Raw genomic sequence first — 21,128 nt, forward strand, 5'->3', positions numbered from 1 at the left:
GATATCATGATTTTTATTAGAATCAATTTTTTTACTGATCATAATTACATATTTCCAATGTCCAATCCCTCGGTGGATCAAGGTAAAAATTTATTTATGTTCACCCTATTGATTAATGCAACAAAGTTATGCAATAAATTCAGTAAATGTTTGTTAAGAACTATCTGTCTTTTCACAGAAATGAAGTCTCAAGCTTTTTTTCAAAAAAAAAAATTGCTCCCTACCTGATCTATTTTAGCTAAAACAAACTTCATTCTTTAAATACTATAGATTGGCAAATCTAGAGCAACCCTGTTCATTTTAGAAACATAACTTGAAGAACAGGTAGATAAACTGTTTACAGAGTCACACTTGTGACTCAATAACTGGACCACACAAAAAGAAAGTCATTATTCTATTCCAAATCCAAATCCATAGGTCCTCACAGACAATCTAATGTTCAGAAATTAAATCCCTATGCTTTATTTAAAAAGTCATAATTGGAATCCACGAATGGATTAAGGTGACATGATCTTGGCAGAAATGTTTGATTAGTGTGAATACATCAGTAGCCCCCTTGAACCATCCATCACCTTGCGCTTCTGTTGGACATAGCTCGTGTTATATTGACCAGTGGCTCTGCGTGCTTCCTCTTCGTGTTCTTGAATTTGCTGTTGTAAGAGAATGAGCTCACCAAGCAGACCCTGCCATGAGTTTACAACGAGGAGAAGAGGAAAATTGGGGAGGAGAACAATGTTAAATCGAAGGGTACAACAAAGGAAGAGCTGTAAGATAAGGAGAAATGGATAGCTTAAAACAAAAATGGAAACTGGTGCACCTTTAAAGCCTTCATATAATTGGGCTTTGTACTGCGTTTCCATTTTTCCCCTTAGTCAAATTAGATGCCTCAGGAAAAAAGTGTCTTTTAAAAAGTTAAAATGGAAATGCAACAGTAAATGATTCATAAAACAAGCCAGACACATAATATCAACACAGGTAAAGCACACTAACTGGAACACTCAAGGAGGGCAGCACTTTGGTTCAGCAAATTTTCTGGTACATGACAATGTAGAAAACAAATCCATCTCTGATACAAACTAGTATTTATAATTATCTATGGAGCAAAGAAAAAAAGAAGTAATTTTTTTAAAGTATTGACCTTATAGGCTTGTCTATTCTAATCCTTGTCCTCGTCCTCATGGGACTGTGGAGGACAACAGCTTATTTGTTCACTATCACTCTGTAGCAATTATCTTTCCTTGATGTCTGATTTCCTCAAGATTACAATCCCTCAAAATTCTGCTGAAATTGTGAGTTTTCTAGGATCAAGTTCATCAAGGTTTTACATCAATTCATAAATTCTGCATGCATTTGTACACACAGGTTTACTTAACTAAACCTGAGATCTTATTTTATAAATTAAAACATTAAATTTTGATTTGCTTAGACTATGTAACATCAAATACTCATCTAAATTCTCAAATTTGAGAGTTTTGACATAAAACAAACTATCTGATGAATAACAAGCACATATCAATCATTAAACAGCATTATACATCAGTATGTATATAATTATGCTATGAAAATAAGTTATATGAATTCAAAAATAAAACAAAAACCAGTCTATTTGAAATGAAAATGGCTTATTAGAAAATAAAATGAACAATTTAAAAATGAAACAAAAACTGGCCTATTAGAAAAAACAACCTGAAAAATGTAGAGGAAAAGACAACTAGGAATGAATAATAATATCACAAGCCTAATTTTCAAGTAGCTACCCCTAAAAGGTAACGTTCCAACAAGCTAATGCGCACACGTGTTCTGGGAGTGCAATGTGCTTGGTTTTTGCCTAGTCACAAAAATAAAGAGTTAGGAAAATCAGAATTTATTAAAATAATCTAAGGACTTTAAAACAGCCCCAGAGTTTGTATAAAATGACCATCAAAATATTTTATATTGTATAATTACTCCATCTCAAAATAAAATACTCAGTAACATTAAACTCAAAATGTAATTAGTAAACTCACCCAGAAACTTATTTAATGAATAAAACTATACATCAAGGAATGAAACCAACCAATTTTTTCCACATGAGAAGTGAAATTGTACCATCTGTTTACAGATACAGCAGGGCCAAGTATCAAATGAAAAGATGAAGTTATTTTTGAAGACTTTTTAAATAAATGATTGATGATCACTGATAAATCTTTCAATGAACGAGTGCTTGTTAACTCATTCACTACCCTCAGAATGTCACGATTTTCTTCATGTATTTAAAAATATCATTGCTTTTCGTCAAGAAGAAATCTGATTTATTTTTCATTCATTTGGTCATTTATCATAATCACTTTCTTTAATCATTATAGTGTTCAGATTTCTCAAATAATTCTTCCCTCTATAGAAGGCTTTCTTGGCTTGTTTACTTAGGGTAAACACCCCTGCTTTATTTTCATACCACCAATGTTCTAATTTACCAAATGTTCTTAACTCCTCTAGTTCCTCAGGTACGTGGTTCATCCTTATTTACACACATCCCTTCCCTAATTCACTGCTTACACCTATGTACAACTATATGGTAAATACACCAATATCCACTAGATTGCAAAGCAAAAAACAAACAAAAAAAAACCCAAAACAAAACAAAAAGTCTCTAGTGACACCTCACTTTCCTTCCAAGTCTGTTACTGAAGTACTGTTATGTGAAGATAGTTGAAATTAACTGTTACCTCCTAGAAAAGTAGGAAGAAAGTTAAAATTAGACACAGAAAAAAGTATTTACATATTATGCTACAAATCTTGTAAGAGGTTACTTTTTCTAGAATATCAGGTATCAAATCTTCCCCTACAGCCTAGGTGGCATGCTACACAGCGTCCAAGCCACAGCTGCCTAGGACAGGCAAGGGGAGAAATGTGCACATCTACCGTGCAAAGAACACCCTTCAGATGCGTTTTTCTATTAACAGCACAATTACTTAAAAAATATTGCTACACATAAAAGGTAGTTATTACTTATTGTTAACAATTTCAAATTATTCAAAAGTTTAGTGAAAAGATTTGAAATAATCGTGCAATATATGTTACGGTCTGAATGTCTGTGCTCTATGTGAGCCAGGGCCTTTGGGACGTGCTTAGGTCATGCGGGCTCTGGGGTTAGTGTCCCAAGGGGCCCTAGGACAGGGGAGAATGCGCCATCTTCCTGGGGAGGCAGGTATCTGTGCTAAACACCAAATGTGTCAGCTCCTTGGTTGTGGACTTTTCAGCCCCCAAATGTACTGTTTACAAGCTCCTCGGTTTACAGCATATCTTTGTTGGAGAACCCTGAATAGATGAATTAGTTCTTTGTGTGAATACAGTTAAAATACTTTTAAATACAAAAATCTACAGCAGAACATGGCCAATAGCCTGTTCAGTTTTAAATCCAGCCCCTAGTATAAGGCCTGACACTGTTTTTAAATAACTGCTTAAAGCAGGAGGCTTAGTGAAAGCCATATATTCAGAATTATTGATAATAGGTGAGGCTGGGTCCAGGGCCTTGGAGGAGATACCAAGTTCTTGGACCTCATCTCACAGTTCACTGTCTGCACGTACTAGATTGACTGACTGCAAAGCAACACCTTGGAGTTGCCCTCTGCTTCTCTGCCCAGACCTAAGGAGAGGGAGGCTGCAGGCAATGCTCCCAGAGTAGGACAAGACAGTCACTTGAATACTCTTATTTAAGACACCTGGGGACTCCTATCCTGTTCCCACCATTCAAAGAAAGAAAAAAAAAATGTTAACAAGCCTAACCAGTTTCCCCTAAAGCCAGGGTCCAGTCGGATTCTCCGCCCCCTTATTTCTTCACAGGCAGTGCTACTGCACTGCTTTGGTTTGAAAAGATTGTGTTATGCCTGATTTTTATTTTCCTGAGTTTTATTTTTTGCTAAGCTAAGGAAAGAACCCAAAAAGGTTCATTGGTAACAATAGGCTATTTTGCACCTGTCTTAAAATTTCACAAACTTCTCCTTTTTTTTGTAATATTCAGAAGACTCCACAGATGATAAGAAGAAATTAGTATGCTATTACCTCATTTAATAATTCACAATGGAAGAAAATAATGCTCCTTCTCCTACTCCTCTTCTTCCTCCTAAAAGAATACTTATTTGGTTTTATTACAAAACTACATAGCCAGGTCTGGTACTAAAGGTCTTTAACGTGATCTCATGACAATCCTACCCAGTCGAGTTTTTCCTTCTACAGAAGAAAGTAAAAACTCAGAATGGCTAAATAACCAGTCTAAGGTTGCAGTTTAGAAAGCAGGAAAGGCAGGACCCCAGGCCAAGTACCGTGACTTGTGACTCCAAAGTCTGTATCTGAAATCACTTTGCACATGGTCATGCTATTATATTCAAAGTGCCCCTGGGCCATTATATCAATCTGCTCTTTTAAAAAAAGAAAATGATAATACCATGATACAGTGCTTCCAACAGAAAAAACTGGCCAACATGGTGGGCTCCTGGACTAGTCTATGGGGATATTATCGGTCTGCAAGTCTAAAATACTGACTTTATGACTTTCGTAAGGAAAAGTTCACAACCATTGCTTTAGAATTTTTGTAGTAAACTCAATCTGCTCAAAGAATTTTATGCAAGTGAAGACACCTTCTGCTTTCCATTTTTTAAAAAAACTGCTAAGCACTAAACTACGTTGTAAAATTTGAACAATTCTATTTTAGTAGCTTAAAATTCTTTTCTCACTTTCTCCCCTTGCAGTACTATGTAAGTGTTCAAAATATTCATAGCCTATTGAAAAAAATGTGTATTATTGGTTCTTACAAGGAAATAGATTTTTCCACTTGGAATTAACTTGCTCCAATCCAGAAAAACCATTTAGACAATTTCCGCAAGTAATTTTAAGAAATGAACAAAATGGCCTACTAGCAATCATTTTAAACATATCACTTTTACTACACCCCTTGCTTTAATAAGCTACCTAAAAATAGTGGGATATAGATATGTACATATGAAAGCACTTTCTTGAATTGCATGTAAGTACTGTGTGTTGTAGTTATTCCAATGTAAGGCTGTCTGTTTTCCATTCTACTTTCCCTCACACAGAAAATTCCTTCTACCTTCCTCTGATCCCTCAGCATCCCTTCTACCAAACTCAAGTACACAAATGATCTATCTTTTTGCTAAGAATCTAACCAAGTAAAGTTACTAGTCAGTTGTTCATAAAACATAAGAGTTTCTGTGGTTCCTTTATGATGATGGTTTTGAGAATTTAATTTTGCCACAGTTACCATTATTTGTCGCATAAGGACAAATATACACTCAAGCAAGACAGCTTCAGCCCAATTCAAAATACTGAGTACACGAGCCTTTACCACCTTGTTCTTGTTAACAGTTACCAAACATGGAGACCAAGAACAGTTTACAGGTAATCAAAGCAAAAAGTTTTTCAGTCCATCATGGCTGGCACCAACCAACTTCACTTCCTTTTAAATCAGTCTCTCTTCAACAGAGTTAAATCAATTAACCCTGCTGAGGGCTCAACATTACATGCTGTGAAGACAGAAAATAAGTGACAGAAATCACTCACTAAATAGTAAGGATCCAAGCTGAAGACAATGGTGTCTCACATGGCAAGGGCTTTAACCAAGTACAGATGAAAAGAGCCAAAATGGTCACAGACAGCTCTACTGCTCTTTAAGGGGAAGTAGAGATCAGGCTGGTAGACAATACTGGAAGAGAGAATACTTCAGCCAGGAGGCACAAAATAAACCACCAAAATAAGAAGTAGAGTTAACATGTTGGAAAGAGGAGCATTAACACTAGCACACGCATCACCATCTGACAATTACTTTTAAAACGGTAATGATGCCTTCTGTAAGTTGTACCTGTAACAGTCATTTAAATATTTTTATAATCTAAACATGTTTGTACCTTCAAAATGGTCATAATCTTTACTTTTGTGACATGAGATGACAAGACAAAGCATAAATAATGCTTCATTTTGCAAGTCAATATTCGCTAGAACACAATAATCTACAGAACCTAAAAAAGGAAATATACTAAGTAGTCTTGTCACCTGCATATATTAAGGATGACAGAAATCTGATTATCAATCAAATGAATCCATTAATTTACTTAAAAAAAACCTCCAATTCCAAATTTGTCTTCAAATAGTTCTTAATGTCTCCAGATCTCAAGAATATTACTTATCCATACTGATGGCTGTTATAAATATTTTTATTTTCCTCTTTCCTCCAGTGGACCAGTAATGACATTTTTGATTAAAAAATTATTTATTAAAATATGGTTTTACTTTGTATTATGTCTTAATAAAGTAGCAAGAAGTGGTTTTGATTAAATCAAAGCAGTTATCAAAATTTCTGATCAACATAATAACTAATGTCACAAAATGAATGGATATAAATCCAGGTAAAACCAAAGAAAACAGATGATTAGTTAGCCCGTTCAGCATCTTGTGGGAATATAGATGTTTTTTGTACTTTGTGACTATTACAACTTTCCAGCACAGGCAAGTCTGGTGGCTCCAGGCCAGACATTCCAGCTCATCAAGTTCTTTGCATTGTTCATGCAGATCAACCAAGTCAAGCCATCTAACACGGTTGTTCCCCTCAACTTTCCACCAGTTTAACTTCAATTGATCTAAATGCTAACTGTTCCTTAATTTTCCAGAACTTTTCTATAGATACATTCTCCTACAGAAATGAGGAACCTTTAGTCTCAATTGAAGAAATGCTTTTCAAGTATCATCTTATTAAAAAATTAACTGATTCCCATACACTTTTACACTTATAAAAATTTACTTTTTAGTTTCCAATGAGAAACTTTGCCAAAAATATGACAGCCAGTCAACAAACAGGTGAGCACTCCCAACTATAAACATTGCTTAAAATTCGGGACTCTCACACAGACACCTGACTAACCTAATCACAGAAGTGTATCAGCTAAAATCCGGATCTAGTCTACTACTTCTGATTACGGCTCAAACCTCCAAACTTGAAGTCTGGATGGTTTAAAAAGGCCCTAAAGTCTCCTTCATGCTTATATTCAACCATCAATCTGCAGAGTACTCTCCTAAAATCAGTTCATCTGCATCTTGCCTGCATGTTCTTCACTCTTATGTGCCACAGGCAATAGTCAATCCCTGAAAACATAAGGCTTCACATCAAGAGAATTAAAAACCATCCCCTGAAGCTTTTCTCTGATAGTAATTTTTTATATCCATTACAATTTGATTTAACCTGGAATGAAAGTAGTTTAATCGTAACTCTAGATCTAAAATTTAGAGAAAAAAAGTTGGGAAAAATTGCTAGCTTTTTAATGGACAAGATAATCATAATACATTAAGAAAGTGTACAAAGGAAATAGTTCATTGGATATTTATTATGAAGTAAGCAAAAAGTAAAGTTCAACATAATACAGTACATTCACTTTCCTGTCTATTGTACTGCAATTATAATTAAATTCCCAACATACATTCTCTTGCTTTCAGTATTACAGAGCACCTGGTCTATACCTACTAGGTCACTTATCACTTCATTAAGGTTTTAAGGTAATTATCCAACAGGCTTTTCATGCACCAAAGTGATCTTGAGCCACATCAGAGAGAAAACAGGCTTGCAGACATCCCGATGCGATTTAGGAAAAATCCTGTCACTCAGAGAACCACGCTAAGGTACCTTTTTCCCCACTTAGATCAGCTCTGTCTCTGAACATTTAAACTTACTTGCCTTAGGCTCAAAATAAGCTACATATATTAAACCAGCCTATTTTTCCCAAGTAAAATAATCCAGATTGTTTTTTATAAAAATAATGCTAATGCAAAACAGATCAAGTTAAAATGCAAAATACACACACGCATACACACACCTCAACATATATTTTCTTCAAATTATAAAGGTAAATGCAAAAGAAAAAGGATGAAACAATTTTGGAATATCACATAAAAAGTTGAAGGATAGGGAAAGAGGTAGAAACCTTTACAGAGCAATTACATTTTCTTGTGCCCCAAATAAACAAAAATTATTTCCTTTGATGTGTCAATACTATAACAAGCTTCAACATAAAATATATTCAATATTCAAATTAAAATGTTCATAAAACATTTTTTGTATAAATCTCTTTTCTTATTTTTATTTTGAAAGGCAGAGAGAAAGAAAAAGAAAATCAAAGAGACAATTCCCCAGCTGCTGGTTCACTACCTAAACAGCTGCAGCAGGCAGTTCAGAGCAGGTGGATGCCAGGAGCCAGGAACACCCTCCTAAGTGGGTGGCAGAGGTCTAAGACTTTGTTCTACCATCTGCTCCTTTCCATTCTGAATCAAAAGAAAGCAGCTCGAACCTGAACTGGCACTGTGACGATGGGATGATGGCATGGCAAGTGGCAACTTAATCTGTGAAGCCACAATGCTGTCCCTTCTCGAAACATATACATGTCTAGAATTTTCAAGGAATCACTGTTTTTTCAATTCCAAAAGAATGAAAAAGAAATGAAGGCCATGAAATTCTCAGGTAAATACGTGTGTAGTTATAAAAACAGAATGATATATACTGTTCTATGTTAGTAATTACCCTGTAATTTTCATATGGACTTTGCACATGAATTTGTACTAAACCTGACACACCCAAAGTAACTCTATAAATAACTCTGACTTTCAATACAAGAGATACGATTTATTTCTTAATAACCCATCCATTCCTCTCACATACTCCCCTAAGTGAAGCTTTCTTCCCAGGAGAACCAAGAGAAAATGGGAGGCTATTCTGGATTTTCATGATGTGCTTGAATATATTAAATTCCGACAAGTTTCAGGAAAACCAAGTCTGCTTATTTTATCTAAATCAGCTTTCCCCATAAACACAAGGGTCTTAAAAAAATCTGTGCAAAAGGTGAAATATAAAAACCTATGAATTTCAAAAATTTATTTTGGCACAAAAACAAACTTATTCCTTACATAGATTTTTTCCAAAAAATCTGAGGTATCCTCCTACCTAATCCTTTCATGGGGATAACTTTTCAAATTAATATTTCACAGAACACATCTCAAGAAAATGAGCTTCTCTAGTCATAGTTCACAAACTGCCACTAATACCTCACATACTAAGACTAGTGACAATACCTCTATTTAGATACTTTTGGGTGAATTTGCTCCTCAGATGTTACCATTTTCAAATGGCCTAAAACAGCAAAAACTTGAAAGAAATCTTTCAAGGCTACATATGTAAGGAATTCTTGCTTATACTTACCTTCCTATAATGCTTATCACCTTCAGATCCATGGTCTGTTGCTCTAAATGCTGTTTCTCCAGGGGAACCTTAAAGATAAATAAACACTCTTTCAAATACTCCAGTCATGTCTACTCATAGTCTAACTTAAATACCAAATTATGACTAGCCAGTTAAAAGGAAATGAAGCTTTAGAATAATTCAGGTTCAAAATATCAACACATTTCTTTTTTATTTTATTTTGTTTTATGACATTACTGATAACTGATACAGAAAATTTAAAGGAAAATTATAGCACATGCTCAACTGTTTAAAAGTATATATAATTGAATGTTATGATTAAAAGAAGACAATCTTTAGTAAGAATTATTTTGCATGACAGTACTTATAGTTGGGCCAGTATCACTGCCAATACTGACCACACATAAGATAAAACCAAATTTACAATGTCAACTATGACAGGGCAGATGAGACAAACTAAAAAATCACTTTTCATTTCATTCATTGAAAATAATTAGATGCACATCAAATTATTTCAACTAAGCAAATTTTCTTTTTAAAACAGTTTTAGACTTACATATTCATGTTTAGGAATTACTTTTATTATTTTATTATTTTTACCTATTGGATAATGAGTTTTCCTAATACAGTTCTGGGGTTTTAAAATTCAGCACAAGCAGCATTAAAAGTTTGGTCTGCAATTGTAATTGCAGCTAGTTTATTAGCAGCATTTAAAAGGCATGTTAAGGGCAGCAGAAATGTCTGTTTACACACCTAACAAGAGAAGTGGGCCAGAAGATCCTATGACTTCACTAACCAATTTGTGACCTGTGAAGAATCAGCAAAAGGGGAAATAGAATTGTAAAATTCTATAGGAATGAGCACACACAGACGTCTGAGATCTCGTCATAACACGACCAGGATGTCACTGGGCAAGTATGTTCAGATTGACCTTGGTAAACTGTCTCAGCATGGTCTATCCAGCTAAATTTCCTTTTAAAACCACCAAATTGGCTCTAATTATGAAAAGCAAATACATAGGAAGTCTCATCTACTTGTCAAGGATAAGTGTGTTTTTCCTTTACTAACTCAAAGCCAAGCATTTGTAAGCTCTTGCAAATCTGCCCTTTTTGGAGCTTTCAAACTACTGTGTGATGAAATTTTTTAAAAAAAAAACCCTATTTTTCTTTTGCACTAAGTGTTTTCATTTAAAATATGATGATAAACAAGTGCATTTTATTAGATCTAACAGGCTCCTTCCTACCTGTGGTGAAAAAGTCCTTCAGTATGCTGAGGCTTTCAACAATCTTGTCCAAGTCTGGTGCTACCTTTGCAAGGTCTTCTGAAGTAGGAAGAGCTTTTATAATTTTCTCTGGAGAAGATCAAAACACATACACAACCTTCAAAATCAGAGTATGTGCCAGAAATCATAGAAGGACTATACAATTCTTGTTGAATCCTCACAGCAGCTGCACAAAATAGCTACTGTTCTTACTAATCTCACAGCCGCGGAGCTGGGGCACACTGTGAAGAAGCTATCTCATCACAAAACATTTTTAAAAGGTCAACATGAGTTACAGGCAATCATAGCTATCGAATGGTCTTTTTTCTCACATGCCTATAAGATGTTGGACAGTGGCTAAGTGCAGAAATCATTGAGGACAGTAGCAGACTTGCATCTAATCAAAAAGAGCTAGATAGGTAGATCATGATACATATGTTCTGGGTAATATTACATGACACTGAAAATGATGTTTAAAGAGGTTGCTTGGAAGCAGAAACGTCAAAGTTGTCAGACGGTAAGACACAAGATGCCAAAAGTGTCTGTTCACTATGACAGCACAATTTTGAGAGGTGGACTTAAATAAGCATAAGCATAAAACAAAGACAAAAAGATTCAATAAAGATGGTGAGAGCTGTGTCAAATGATTGTCTACAGGATGTACTCTTCACATACATTTCTACGTGGGTAGCCTATCACTTCTGTCACTAGAAAATAACTGAGTAGTATCACACTCGTAAGCTTACTAACTATCTCAATGTAACTATTTCTTTTTCCTAAGGAAGTGACCCTAAAGTGTATTTTAACACTGATGATACAAACCCCAATCAATATACTCATCAATTTCCCACACGATGTCGGGCACGATCCATTTGTAGTCACTAAGGTCAGGTATCATATCTTTCCATTGATCAAAAGTCTGAAAAATAAGAATTTTAGCAGGCGTTTTGCCAAATAAAAATGCAAAGAAAAATTACTTACTTAAAGCACATTCGTCTACTGAGAGCAATGTATCATGACCAACAGTTTAAGAAACAAATTTAATTTATTCTAAAAATTAAACAGTAGACAAACACAAAACATGTAAGCCTTCCTCTACTAAATACAGAAGAGTGTAAAATTCAAAACACACTCCTGCTTTCACAGGTTTTATGATTTGGCTTTCAGCAGTTCTATGGACGTGAAGAAAGACATGCTGAGAGAGAATGCTTTCCTTCTGGTCCGAGAGATGACTGCATGAGATTCGCCACAGAATGGCAAAGTTCAACATCAACGCTAGTTAATATCATCCCTAACCCAGGGCCCCTTCCATGGGAGGTATTTTCTTATAACCACTGTTAAAACAATCTACTATGGTAGATACAAACAATAAACATTCTAACATCTAATTACATACTGTGGTTAAAAAAAAAGTCTACTGTCAAGATTCAAAGCAAGCATGCTAGAATAACTGGAATAGCAGCAGGGACATTGAACTCACCTTCTTGGCTGTGTAGCCACCCCCAACGGCAGAGCCAAGGATGAGATACCGAAGCTTCAGGAGCCTTGCAGCTAACCTTGCTGGCCAAAAATTTCTGTGGGGCTGGTAGCCATATTTAATTGGAGAAAGTTTCAATTTCCGTAAAGGAGGATTAGTTAGAGAGGAGAAGTGCTGAAAGGATGCCTTGGGCTGTGGTCTTTGGAGCTTTAAGGAAGGGTGATGTAGATGATAAATGCTTCGTGAAATCAGATGCAGTTTTTGTAGTGGTAAGTTTCCCTTCACTCCAGAGCTGTGGTTCACTAAGGATTGGCAGACCTCACTGAAGGAAAAATGAGAAGAGGAGAAAAGGTCAGATATAACAACAAAATGCAAAGGGAATGACAATTAGAGCAATATTCAAAGGAAAACACGCTTATGCACATGTATCAAAGTATTTCATACAGTACTGTACGTTCATTAACCATCCACTATGTCTGGCACTTTGCTAGCACATGCTACCTCATTTAACCCTAATAACGATGCTCGAAGGACTAGAATTCTCCTCACTGTGGACACAAAGACTTTGTGGCACAAAGTACACACTCCTGAAAGGAAGAAAGGAAAGAGTCACATCTGAGTTGGCACTCCAAGGCTTGTGCTTTTCTGTGCTGAAGGCGGGCTGTGATCCTGGCCTGAGAAACTGAAACTAAAAAGAGAAGAGGTGGAGGGGATTATTTATTTATTTAGTCGATTACTAGATACTGTAAGTAAATTTGAGAATAAAACTGTATACAATCTTACTGTTCGCAGAAATTTCAGCAGTGTAGAAGAGCTATCCTCTCTCTCCTTATCTACAGAGGCACTGCAGAGAAGGAAGACTTACCAATAACAGCCACACGTCTGATCATGTTTAACATGGCACATTCACCACTGCTTACCATGGGCCAGGTCCAATTCTAAACAATTTTTAAAATTACATGACTTTACTACGTAGGGTTGAAAATTTCTTAGGAAAAAGAGATTAAGAAACAGAGAAACAACGCCGTGAGGAAGGATGGTGGCGAGAATGGGGCAGCTCTTGTGTTCCTGGTCAGTGCCAGGCATGAGGCTGGATGTTTTCATAAAAGCCACTGTCAGAGCTCAGAAACACCCAGTGAAGAGCCAGTTATTCTCTTTCCAGATCTGTTTTTTAGAACGATGCCTTGCTTAAGATAGAATGCCCAGGCAAAGGTGGGAGAGAGTTTGAAATGAGAATCGGCCTGACAGTAAGATCATTCTTTTCCAGACACTAGTGGGCGAGAATGTGGAAACAGCAGATGCCTGACCAGTGTGGCCCAAACAGGAGGCTGAAGCAACATTTCCGAGAATCTAGAATGCTCAGGATGACACACAGGGTCTTGCTCTCATTAAGACTTTGCAGGAATATTCTAATTCAGGAGACCTGAGAGAAATAGGATTTAATAGGGATTAGGCACACCATTCATTTGCGATTTGATATATAAATGTTAATTCTGCACACAAAATCAATTAATTTCTTTGCAAAAACCAGCAAACATATTACAATTTCTTTTAATGCACAGCACAGTCTCTGAAACAACATAATTTCTACCGTGATATAACAAGTCCAGTCCACATCTTCTTTTATCGACTAAGACTGAAATCTCCTGACCTCAAACTCAGCAAACTCCTCGACTTCAAAAGTGCCTCTAGACTACCAATCACGCACACACACACACACATGAAAATAACACTGCAAACACTCCCACACCTATGGGGCAGCAGGCATAGTTAGGTGATACAAGAGTTCACAGGAAAACAAGTGATACTGAGGATGAAACAATCCATGAAAACTTAGCAGAAAAAGTAAAATTTAAACATTAAGAGGAAAGTGAAAAGTCAAAACAGAGAATTCCAGGTCAGCAAAAGAGCATGGGGTGAGACAATTCTAAAAAAAAACCCCAACAGGCTGCACAGAAGGTTCATACTGGGAGGTAAAATTGGAGAAACCTCAATTTCTTAGTCCACTAAAATGGCAAAAGAGCAGAAATAGAGTTAACGCCCATAATCACTAATTTAAGTGTCTGATTCTGACATTCTCTCCACCAAATCTGTTAGTTTCCTCTTGGCGTAACTATGCTCAGAGTTTAACTTGTCTGGCGAAATACCAACACTGGATGAACCTTACTATTGCTTTTTCTCTCTGCTCGTGCCAAGGAGATGAAGTACTACCAGACAGAATTATACTCAACCGGACAGAAACATCAAAGGGGTCTTCACAATTGCCTGACAATTCCACTTCCTTTCTGTTACCCATTCCTTCGTCCACTCCCTGTCAGGACTGTTCTTGATGTTTCCCTTCTTCCTCTAACACCCCATCTCTCCACAGCTCCCCCAGTGCTTGGCACATGACCTCAGCCTTTACTCTTCTTAGAGGAAGCCATCAGGAGCAAACATATGCAACTTCTTCACATGGGAACTGTTTCTCTATAGCGTTTACACTCACCTTCTTCCCCGTGAAAGATTCCAGCAAAGGCTCCTCTTCCCATCAAGGGCAATTCCTTGTTTGGAATTCTTTCCCACCTCACCAGACCTTTTAGAAACTGTAGGGCAAGTCTCATCATTTTTTAAGTTTTATTTTATTTATTCGCTTTTTAAGTCTCTCATCTTGACCTACAGTTCCTAAAGACAGGAAAGATAATACAACAAAACACCTCAAGGCTCTGCTCTAGCCACTTTATAAAAAATAAACCAACCTAATTTCAGATGTATTAGGCTTACAAGACAGAAATTGTGCAGTAGTACCAAGTCGCTGCTCACCATACAACCAACTTCCACTACCATTAACATCTTTTATTAGTATGATATTATTAGAATCTATAAACACTCAGCTTCCACTATCAGAAACATCTCACATTGGTATATAAGTCCCGATTAATGAACCACATTCAGCTTCCTTACTTTCTAATCCAAACCTCTCTCCCACCCCTACTCTAGTTAGCACATTCTCTAGTTAGTACACTCTGTTCAGACTGAGTTTCGCCTAGATTTTTTTTTGTTTAGCTCCCACATGAGGGAGAACATGCAGTATTTGTCTTTCTCAGTCTGGCTTACTTCCCTTAACATGATGTCCTCCAGTTCCATCCATTTTTATTTCTACACTTCAGTGAGCAGCTACTATTGATCACACCAAAGGCCTTCAATGGGTGTCTTTGGAATTCTAGCAAGGTCTGACAATGCTGACATTTCAAACGAGTGAAGCTTCCTCTCAACCTTTAATTCCTACCCCAGTGTACTTTATTTCAGTCTCCTTCTCAACTTCGGGGGTTAACCAAGGCCTTTATATACCAACTTCCCATTGTTCAGCTACACTCACTTCCTCAGCAATTACCTACACACTGTACACTGTGATCACTGTCACTCACTTCCACCCGTCTCTTAAAAAGCTTTCCTTGAATTAAGAATAAAATCTGCATCCCTTGGTCTATAAAGCAGCACCAGTCTGATCCCTGCCTCTCTCCTATTGGCTTCCAAGCTCAACCCAGCCTAGTCTTCATCCTCAACTGTGACACACTCCTTCCATCTCTCAGGGCTGGGTGACAAACTATTGGCTTCCTACAGTCAGCCTCCCCTCAGACACCACTGGGTCTCTTTGAATCTGCATTACAAGGGGAGGCCCTCTGCCGCAGTTCTTTGTAGAGCTTATAAAATTTGCATTACATAATAGTGTGTTTATTGCAGTAATATTGTTTGTGCCAGGAAACTGCAATCTTTTTAAAGTTGGGGTACTGTTTTCTTAACGTTTTATTTCCAAGGCCTATCCCAGTGCCTAACAAATGACAGGCAATGTCAAGGGGAAAATTCAATTGCAAACAATGGAAAGAACCTAGCAGTAGTTAGGACACAGTACTCAACAAATGCCATTTATTAATTTGTCAAATATTAATTTGTGCTAACCTCCAGCAATGTATGAAGGGATGAATAATCCATTAATCCTCAGAAATTATCTGTATACACATATCATAATTTGAAGTATTTCAGATTTAAGTTCATCTCTAAGATGCTTTTCACCTTTCTCCTTCCTTTGCTTCCAAATCCCTGAAATGCCTATTTTCCTCATGTTGGCAGCAATACTGCTGGGTGGGAGTCAGGGACAAGCAAACGGAGGATGCTGGTCCAGCACTTCAGGTCAGGAATTGCAGGAGAACGTTGCTCCAGGTACTCAGTCCGACTCACAGCCCAAATCCTGGCACTCCAAAGGCATCCTCAAGGATTACTTCCAGAACTTCCACTTCAGGGAGATAGTCTAAAGATCAATGTTCACACAGGAGAGAACAATTTTTCACAACAACGTCCTGCTGAGATGCAGGTACGTGAGTTAGAGCAAAAGAAAACTTTACTGAAGGCGCCATCTGAGGAGACCCAATCCAAGTGGGCGTCAACAATAGCAGTTGTGAGCTAAGGCTTCTGTGTGCTCGCAGGTGGACACCACAGCCTTCCTGGCCTGAGCTCCCGACTATATCAGTGCTTGTAGGGAATCCACTCAGATCAGCTACCTGCTTCCTGAAGACTGCTAGCTGATGCATCACACACTGAAGACACAACCGCCAAACCAGCCTCTCATCCAGCGGTAAACTGCCTAAGGGGTTACGTCAGCCGTTCCCAGACTTTTGGGGAAATTCAGCAACTAATCTTTAACACAGCACTGGGGAATCCTTTTTCGGAAAAGCAGGTATTAAATCCTCATTTTAGGAACATACTTAGAAACATTCTTGAAAACACTGCAGAGACAAGGGTACACTGTCATTCAAAAATGACAATCAAAAAACAAAGTTTACAGAATGAAGTATGTCTTACCGGGGTACGTATAAAATTTAAATACAAATTTCCAAATATGCAAACTGGAGTGTATGTACACATTTTTGAGGTTTATGTATGTACACATTTTAACAGATAAAAGGTACAGATATTTTAGAAATCACAGAGATGCAAGCCCAAGCATAGATGACCAATGTTATCAAAGATTCAGATTCTGAAGAAACAAACAAACAAACAAACAAATCAGAAAAATTTCCCAGAACTGAAGAGAGAGGAACGTTGGTGTGGAAAAGCCCAGAGTGCCAAGACACGTGAATGCTGGGGGAAAAAAAAGACTCACATGTGAATAGGGGACTGAAAAAATTAATGTAGATGATAAGGTTAAGATCCTGTAAGAATGCATGATGGGAAATTATAGCAATGACAAGCTCAAGAATAAAAAAAGGACTTTTTCAGTGAGAATTCTCATTTCCAAAAAAGAATTCCAGAAGCAAATGCAGCAATGACTTCACAGTTTTGAAAAGGACATAACCTGAAGACAGCCTCTGAATTCAAGCAAATCTAAAAATCAAGTGGGATGCAAGACAGGTTTTTGCCCTCAGAAATCATCTATTCTCTTCCTCACCTACTATGTGTCCTAATGTGTGCCACTTCCTAATATGAAACTACTTTTTTCAATTATTTTATACAAATATTATACCTATAAGCATGTGTTTATATCTTTAAAACATGCTCATGTTCTCATCTCTTTAAAACAGTGGTATTTTAACTGTCCCTGGAAAAGAACTAAAGTAAAAGACACACTGAAACGAGGCTGACTTGCCAACACCCCCTCTTCCGCAGGTAGATTAACTGCCCCGAGCATGGCGCTTCTGTCAGGACTCCACGGAGTACACAGTTCACAGGCAATTTAGTCCAAGAGTATCCAATTGAATAGACAAACGATACTAACTATAAACCAGTGTGCTTTAAAACTTCACCCACAAAGTATTTTCATGACCCTTACTGTTGCAACAACTAAGCTGGGTCCTACCCATTTATTCTCTTTTTTAAAGAAAATGACAGAGTTGCTTCCCCATTAACGATTGAGAAGCAGACATGCATGGGTTGCAGGCAACATACTTCAACTCCAAGCACTGTGAATTTACCTCCAAATCAAAATCCGATTAAATTATGCCATGATTCTAACTGATTTGCAAATGCTGACTACTATGCATATTATCTGCATTTGCGCTCCAACTAACTTTCATAAAATGGACGTGGTTGTACTCTTCATAAACTCTGTAAAGTAGCTACATCACTTAAGGAAATTCTGGAAAATAAAGTGTTCAGGACACAGGCTGGGAGGTTGAGCTTACTCAGGCAAACCAAGGTTTTCCAACCTTGCTCCTGTACATTGCTTCCTCCCAAATGCCTACAATAGGATAGGCCTGAAGGCATCTAAGGACACAGGAACAATATTACACGTAAAGGTCAAAACTAATCACGTTAAAAACGCATACTGCAACCCGCCAAAATGACAAGGTTGCTGTTGATTTCCTGCCCTAGGTTTAAAGCAGACCAGGGGAACAATGACAGTGTGTTTGTCGCTATCATCGCTTGGTAGCCCAGAGCGGGTCTCCTTGCCTGACCACTGAACACCAAAGCCGCCATGGTGCTCCGGATCTGACTGCAAGCAGAGGTTCCCCCCGATTGGGAGAGGAGCCCAGGGACCTGCAGGTGCAACACGGACCTGGGGTGCAGGTGGGAGTTGGAGACCACCGCAGACAGGGCTGAGCCCCGCCGGCAGAGGACGGACAGAGACCCGGAGGAAGAGCAGAGGACACACGGGTGCAAACGGACAGTGCAGCCGGGCCGAGCTGGACAGGGGCCGGCACTGCACAGCCCTCGGCCCGGCCTGAGAGCCGTCCTCTCCCCTTGAGGACGGAGTGATGGGGCAACACCCCAGAAATAACGGGGCCAGGGGGAGCCCGCACTTACCAGGCCACGGCGGCCCGGCGTAGTCGCCACATCCCACGAGCCGGGAGGTCACCTAGGCGCCGAGATGGCCACGTGGGAGGCCCCGTGTCAGCCCCAGCCCGGCTCCGGCCACGGGGATGACCCAGGAGAAGGCCCTCCGCAACAAGGGCACGGAGCAGCCGCCGAGGCCCTCCCAATGGCGCACGGACTTCCGCAGGCGCCGACCCGGCACCCGTACTCGGTCCGTCAAGGAAACAGTCTCCCCACACTCCCCTAGGCGGGCAGCGCGAACGGTCCGCGGTGGAGGAGCGCATGCGCCCCGAGGCTCAGCTCACCCCGCCTCTCCGAGCGCTCAGTGTTTCCGGGTTGGAATTGGGAGCTGCAGTCTCCTGGTCTGGAAGTTGAAGAGGGGAAGGGTTGAGAGCTGGTTAGGATGCAGGGTCACGACAATTTAATTGCATTTAGGTATGCAGGTGCCTACGGCGTACAAAATGAACAGTAATAAAGTAATAAAAGCTAACGATAGCTCCCGTTGCCCCTATTCTTGTCGATCTGCGTTTAAAACAATCCTGAAATACCGGAATGTTCAATGAGCAAGTTCAGGGCATTGGAATAAAGATCAGACCCGGAAGAACCTCCAAGTCAGCCAGGCCAGCTGTGTGTGGGTTTAGATTAAGTTCGGGCAGTTTACACCATTGTTAAAAAAAAATCATTTTGGTGGGCCCAGCATGATAGCTTAGTGGCTAAATCCTTGCTTTTCATGCGCCAGGACTCCACAAGGGATCCGGTTCACATCCCGGCAGCCAATTTCCCATCAGCTCCAAGCCTGTGGCCTGGGAAAGCAGTTGATTATGGTCCAAAACCTTGGGGCCCTGTACCCACGAGGGAGACTTGGAGGAGCCCCTGGCTCCTGGCTTTAGCCTGTTCCAACACTGGCTGTTGAGGCCACTTGGGGAGTGCACCAGCAGATGGAAGGTGTTTCTCTCTGTCTCTCCTTCTTTCTGTAAATCTGACTTCTGAACAGAAATAATAAGACCTTTAAAAAATGATTTTGGTTGTCTGCTCCTCACCAACTTTCATCTGGTTTTTAATCCTACCCCGCTGTTGGATCAGCCCTTGTGGCTGCTCCGGCACAGCCGGCGGTGGCTGAGCCTCACAGGGGCATTCAGCTGAGCCCCACACTCCATCTGCGTTCCTCCTCAGCCCTCTTGAGAACTGCACAGTCTCTGCCATTGCTCCAGCTCTCACCACCCAATTCTACTGGCTGGTCTCCTGCAGAAGAGTCCCAGCGCTCTGCTTTCTTCTGTCTCCAGATCCTCTGTCAGTTCCTTGACTTTAAACACCCTTGTAACATTCTAACCCAGTCATTGTGTGTTTTGTGAGGAGGCTGTAGGCCGTGGAAGGGATGTGACCTGAAAATGATTATGGAACCAAATGGTGGCATAGCTAGGACTAAACTCAAAGAGTGCTTCACTCCAGAGACACCTAACGGCCTAAACAGAACTGTGTTTCCCATAGCTGTCAGAATGACAAGTCTGGATCCATCCACTTGGTAACACCAAGTATGATCCCAGACACTGTTGGTAAAATTCCCAAAGGCAAGAAAGTGATCATTTTCTTTGAAGACCACTCACCTTTCTGGGATTGTTGGTGTACACAAACATCTCTTTCTTTTTTTGGAAAAAAAAAAAAGTGTTTATCTGAATTTCTATCCACTGGTTCTAGGACAGCTAGGCCAAAGCCAGCAGCCTGGAATTCTATTTGGCCTGCCATTTTATTTGCAAGGGCCCAAACATTTGGGCTGTTCTCCTCTGCTGTCCCAGAAGTATTAGCAGAGAGCTGGATTGGAAGGAGTGCGTCAAAGACAGCAGCTGGCTCTTACAGGCTGTGTGGATGTCACAGGACACAGCTTAGCCAGCTGTCCCCAACACTGGCCTCACAAAGATTTGTTACCGTTACTTCTAAACTGTTTTCCTGGCACAGCCCTAAATGTTATGGGCATTTGGGGAAGAGAGCCAGCAAATGAAAAAACCTCTTTGTTTCTCTCTCTTTCAAATATATGCATAAATTAAAACTAGAGGCCAAATAACAACACCTTTCTTATATGGGTGACCTTTACGTGATATGAAGGTGTTTATCCTGTTGAATAATTTCTACATGTGCAAAAAGGCATACATGATGAAATTTATTTCTATTATTGTACAAAATAGTAAAAGGTTAAATCACATACTTATCCACAGATGGGAGTTATTTAAATAAATTATATTCATACTTTCCATGAAAATCTTTTTGTAATCTCTGTATGCCCTGACAAAAACATTGTCCAAAACTACAAAGATGCAACTTAATGATTTTTAAGACCCAATGTTGTGTAATAGCAAGTTAAGACTCTTTTAGCAATA

The 21,128-nt window shown here is 38.9% G+C and overlaps 1 protein-coding gene across 4 annotated transcripts in view; it reads right to left on the reverse strand.

The window, feature by feature from the left end:
- The window catches only part of OPA1 (OPA1 mitochondrial dynamin like GTPase), a 77,895-nt gene extending 58,911 nt beyond the window's left edge, over window positions 1-18,984 (reverse strand). The window contains exons 1-7 of one of the 4 annotated variants that reach the window (XM_058662102.1): window positions 18,748-18,984; window positions 11,974-12,292; window positions 11,316-11,412; window positions 10,476-10,583; window positions 9,986-10,039; window positions 9,233-9,300; window positions 573-683 (exon numbers count right to left, since the gene is read on the reverse strand). In XM_058662102.1, coding sequence (XP_058518085.1) covers window positions 573-683; window positions 9,233-9,300; window positions 9,986-10,039; window positions 10,476-10,583; window positions 11,316-11,412; window positions 11,974-12,292; window positions 18,748-18,779 — 789 coding nt within the window. In that variant the 5' untranslated portion in view covers window positions 18,780-18,984. The remainder of the gene's footprint in view (window positions 1-572; window positions 684-9,232; window positions 9,301-9,985; window positions 10,040-10,475; window positions 10,584-11,315; window positions 11,413-11,973; window positions 12,293-18,747) is intronic. The other 3 variants (XM_058662103.1, XM_058662104.1, XM_058662105.1) reach the window with 3 other exon arrangements.
- Window positions 18,985-21,128: the final 2,144 nt, after the last annotated feature.

This window comes from Ochotona princeps, chromosome 3, assembly GCF_030435755.1.
Source record: "Ochotona princeps isolate mOchPri1 chromosome 3, mOchPri1.hap1, whole genome shotgun sequence".
Lineage (NCBI taxonomy): Eukaryota > Metazoa > Chordata > Mammalia > Lagomorpha > Ochotonidae > Ochotona > Ochotona princeps.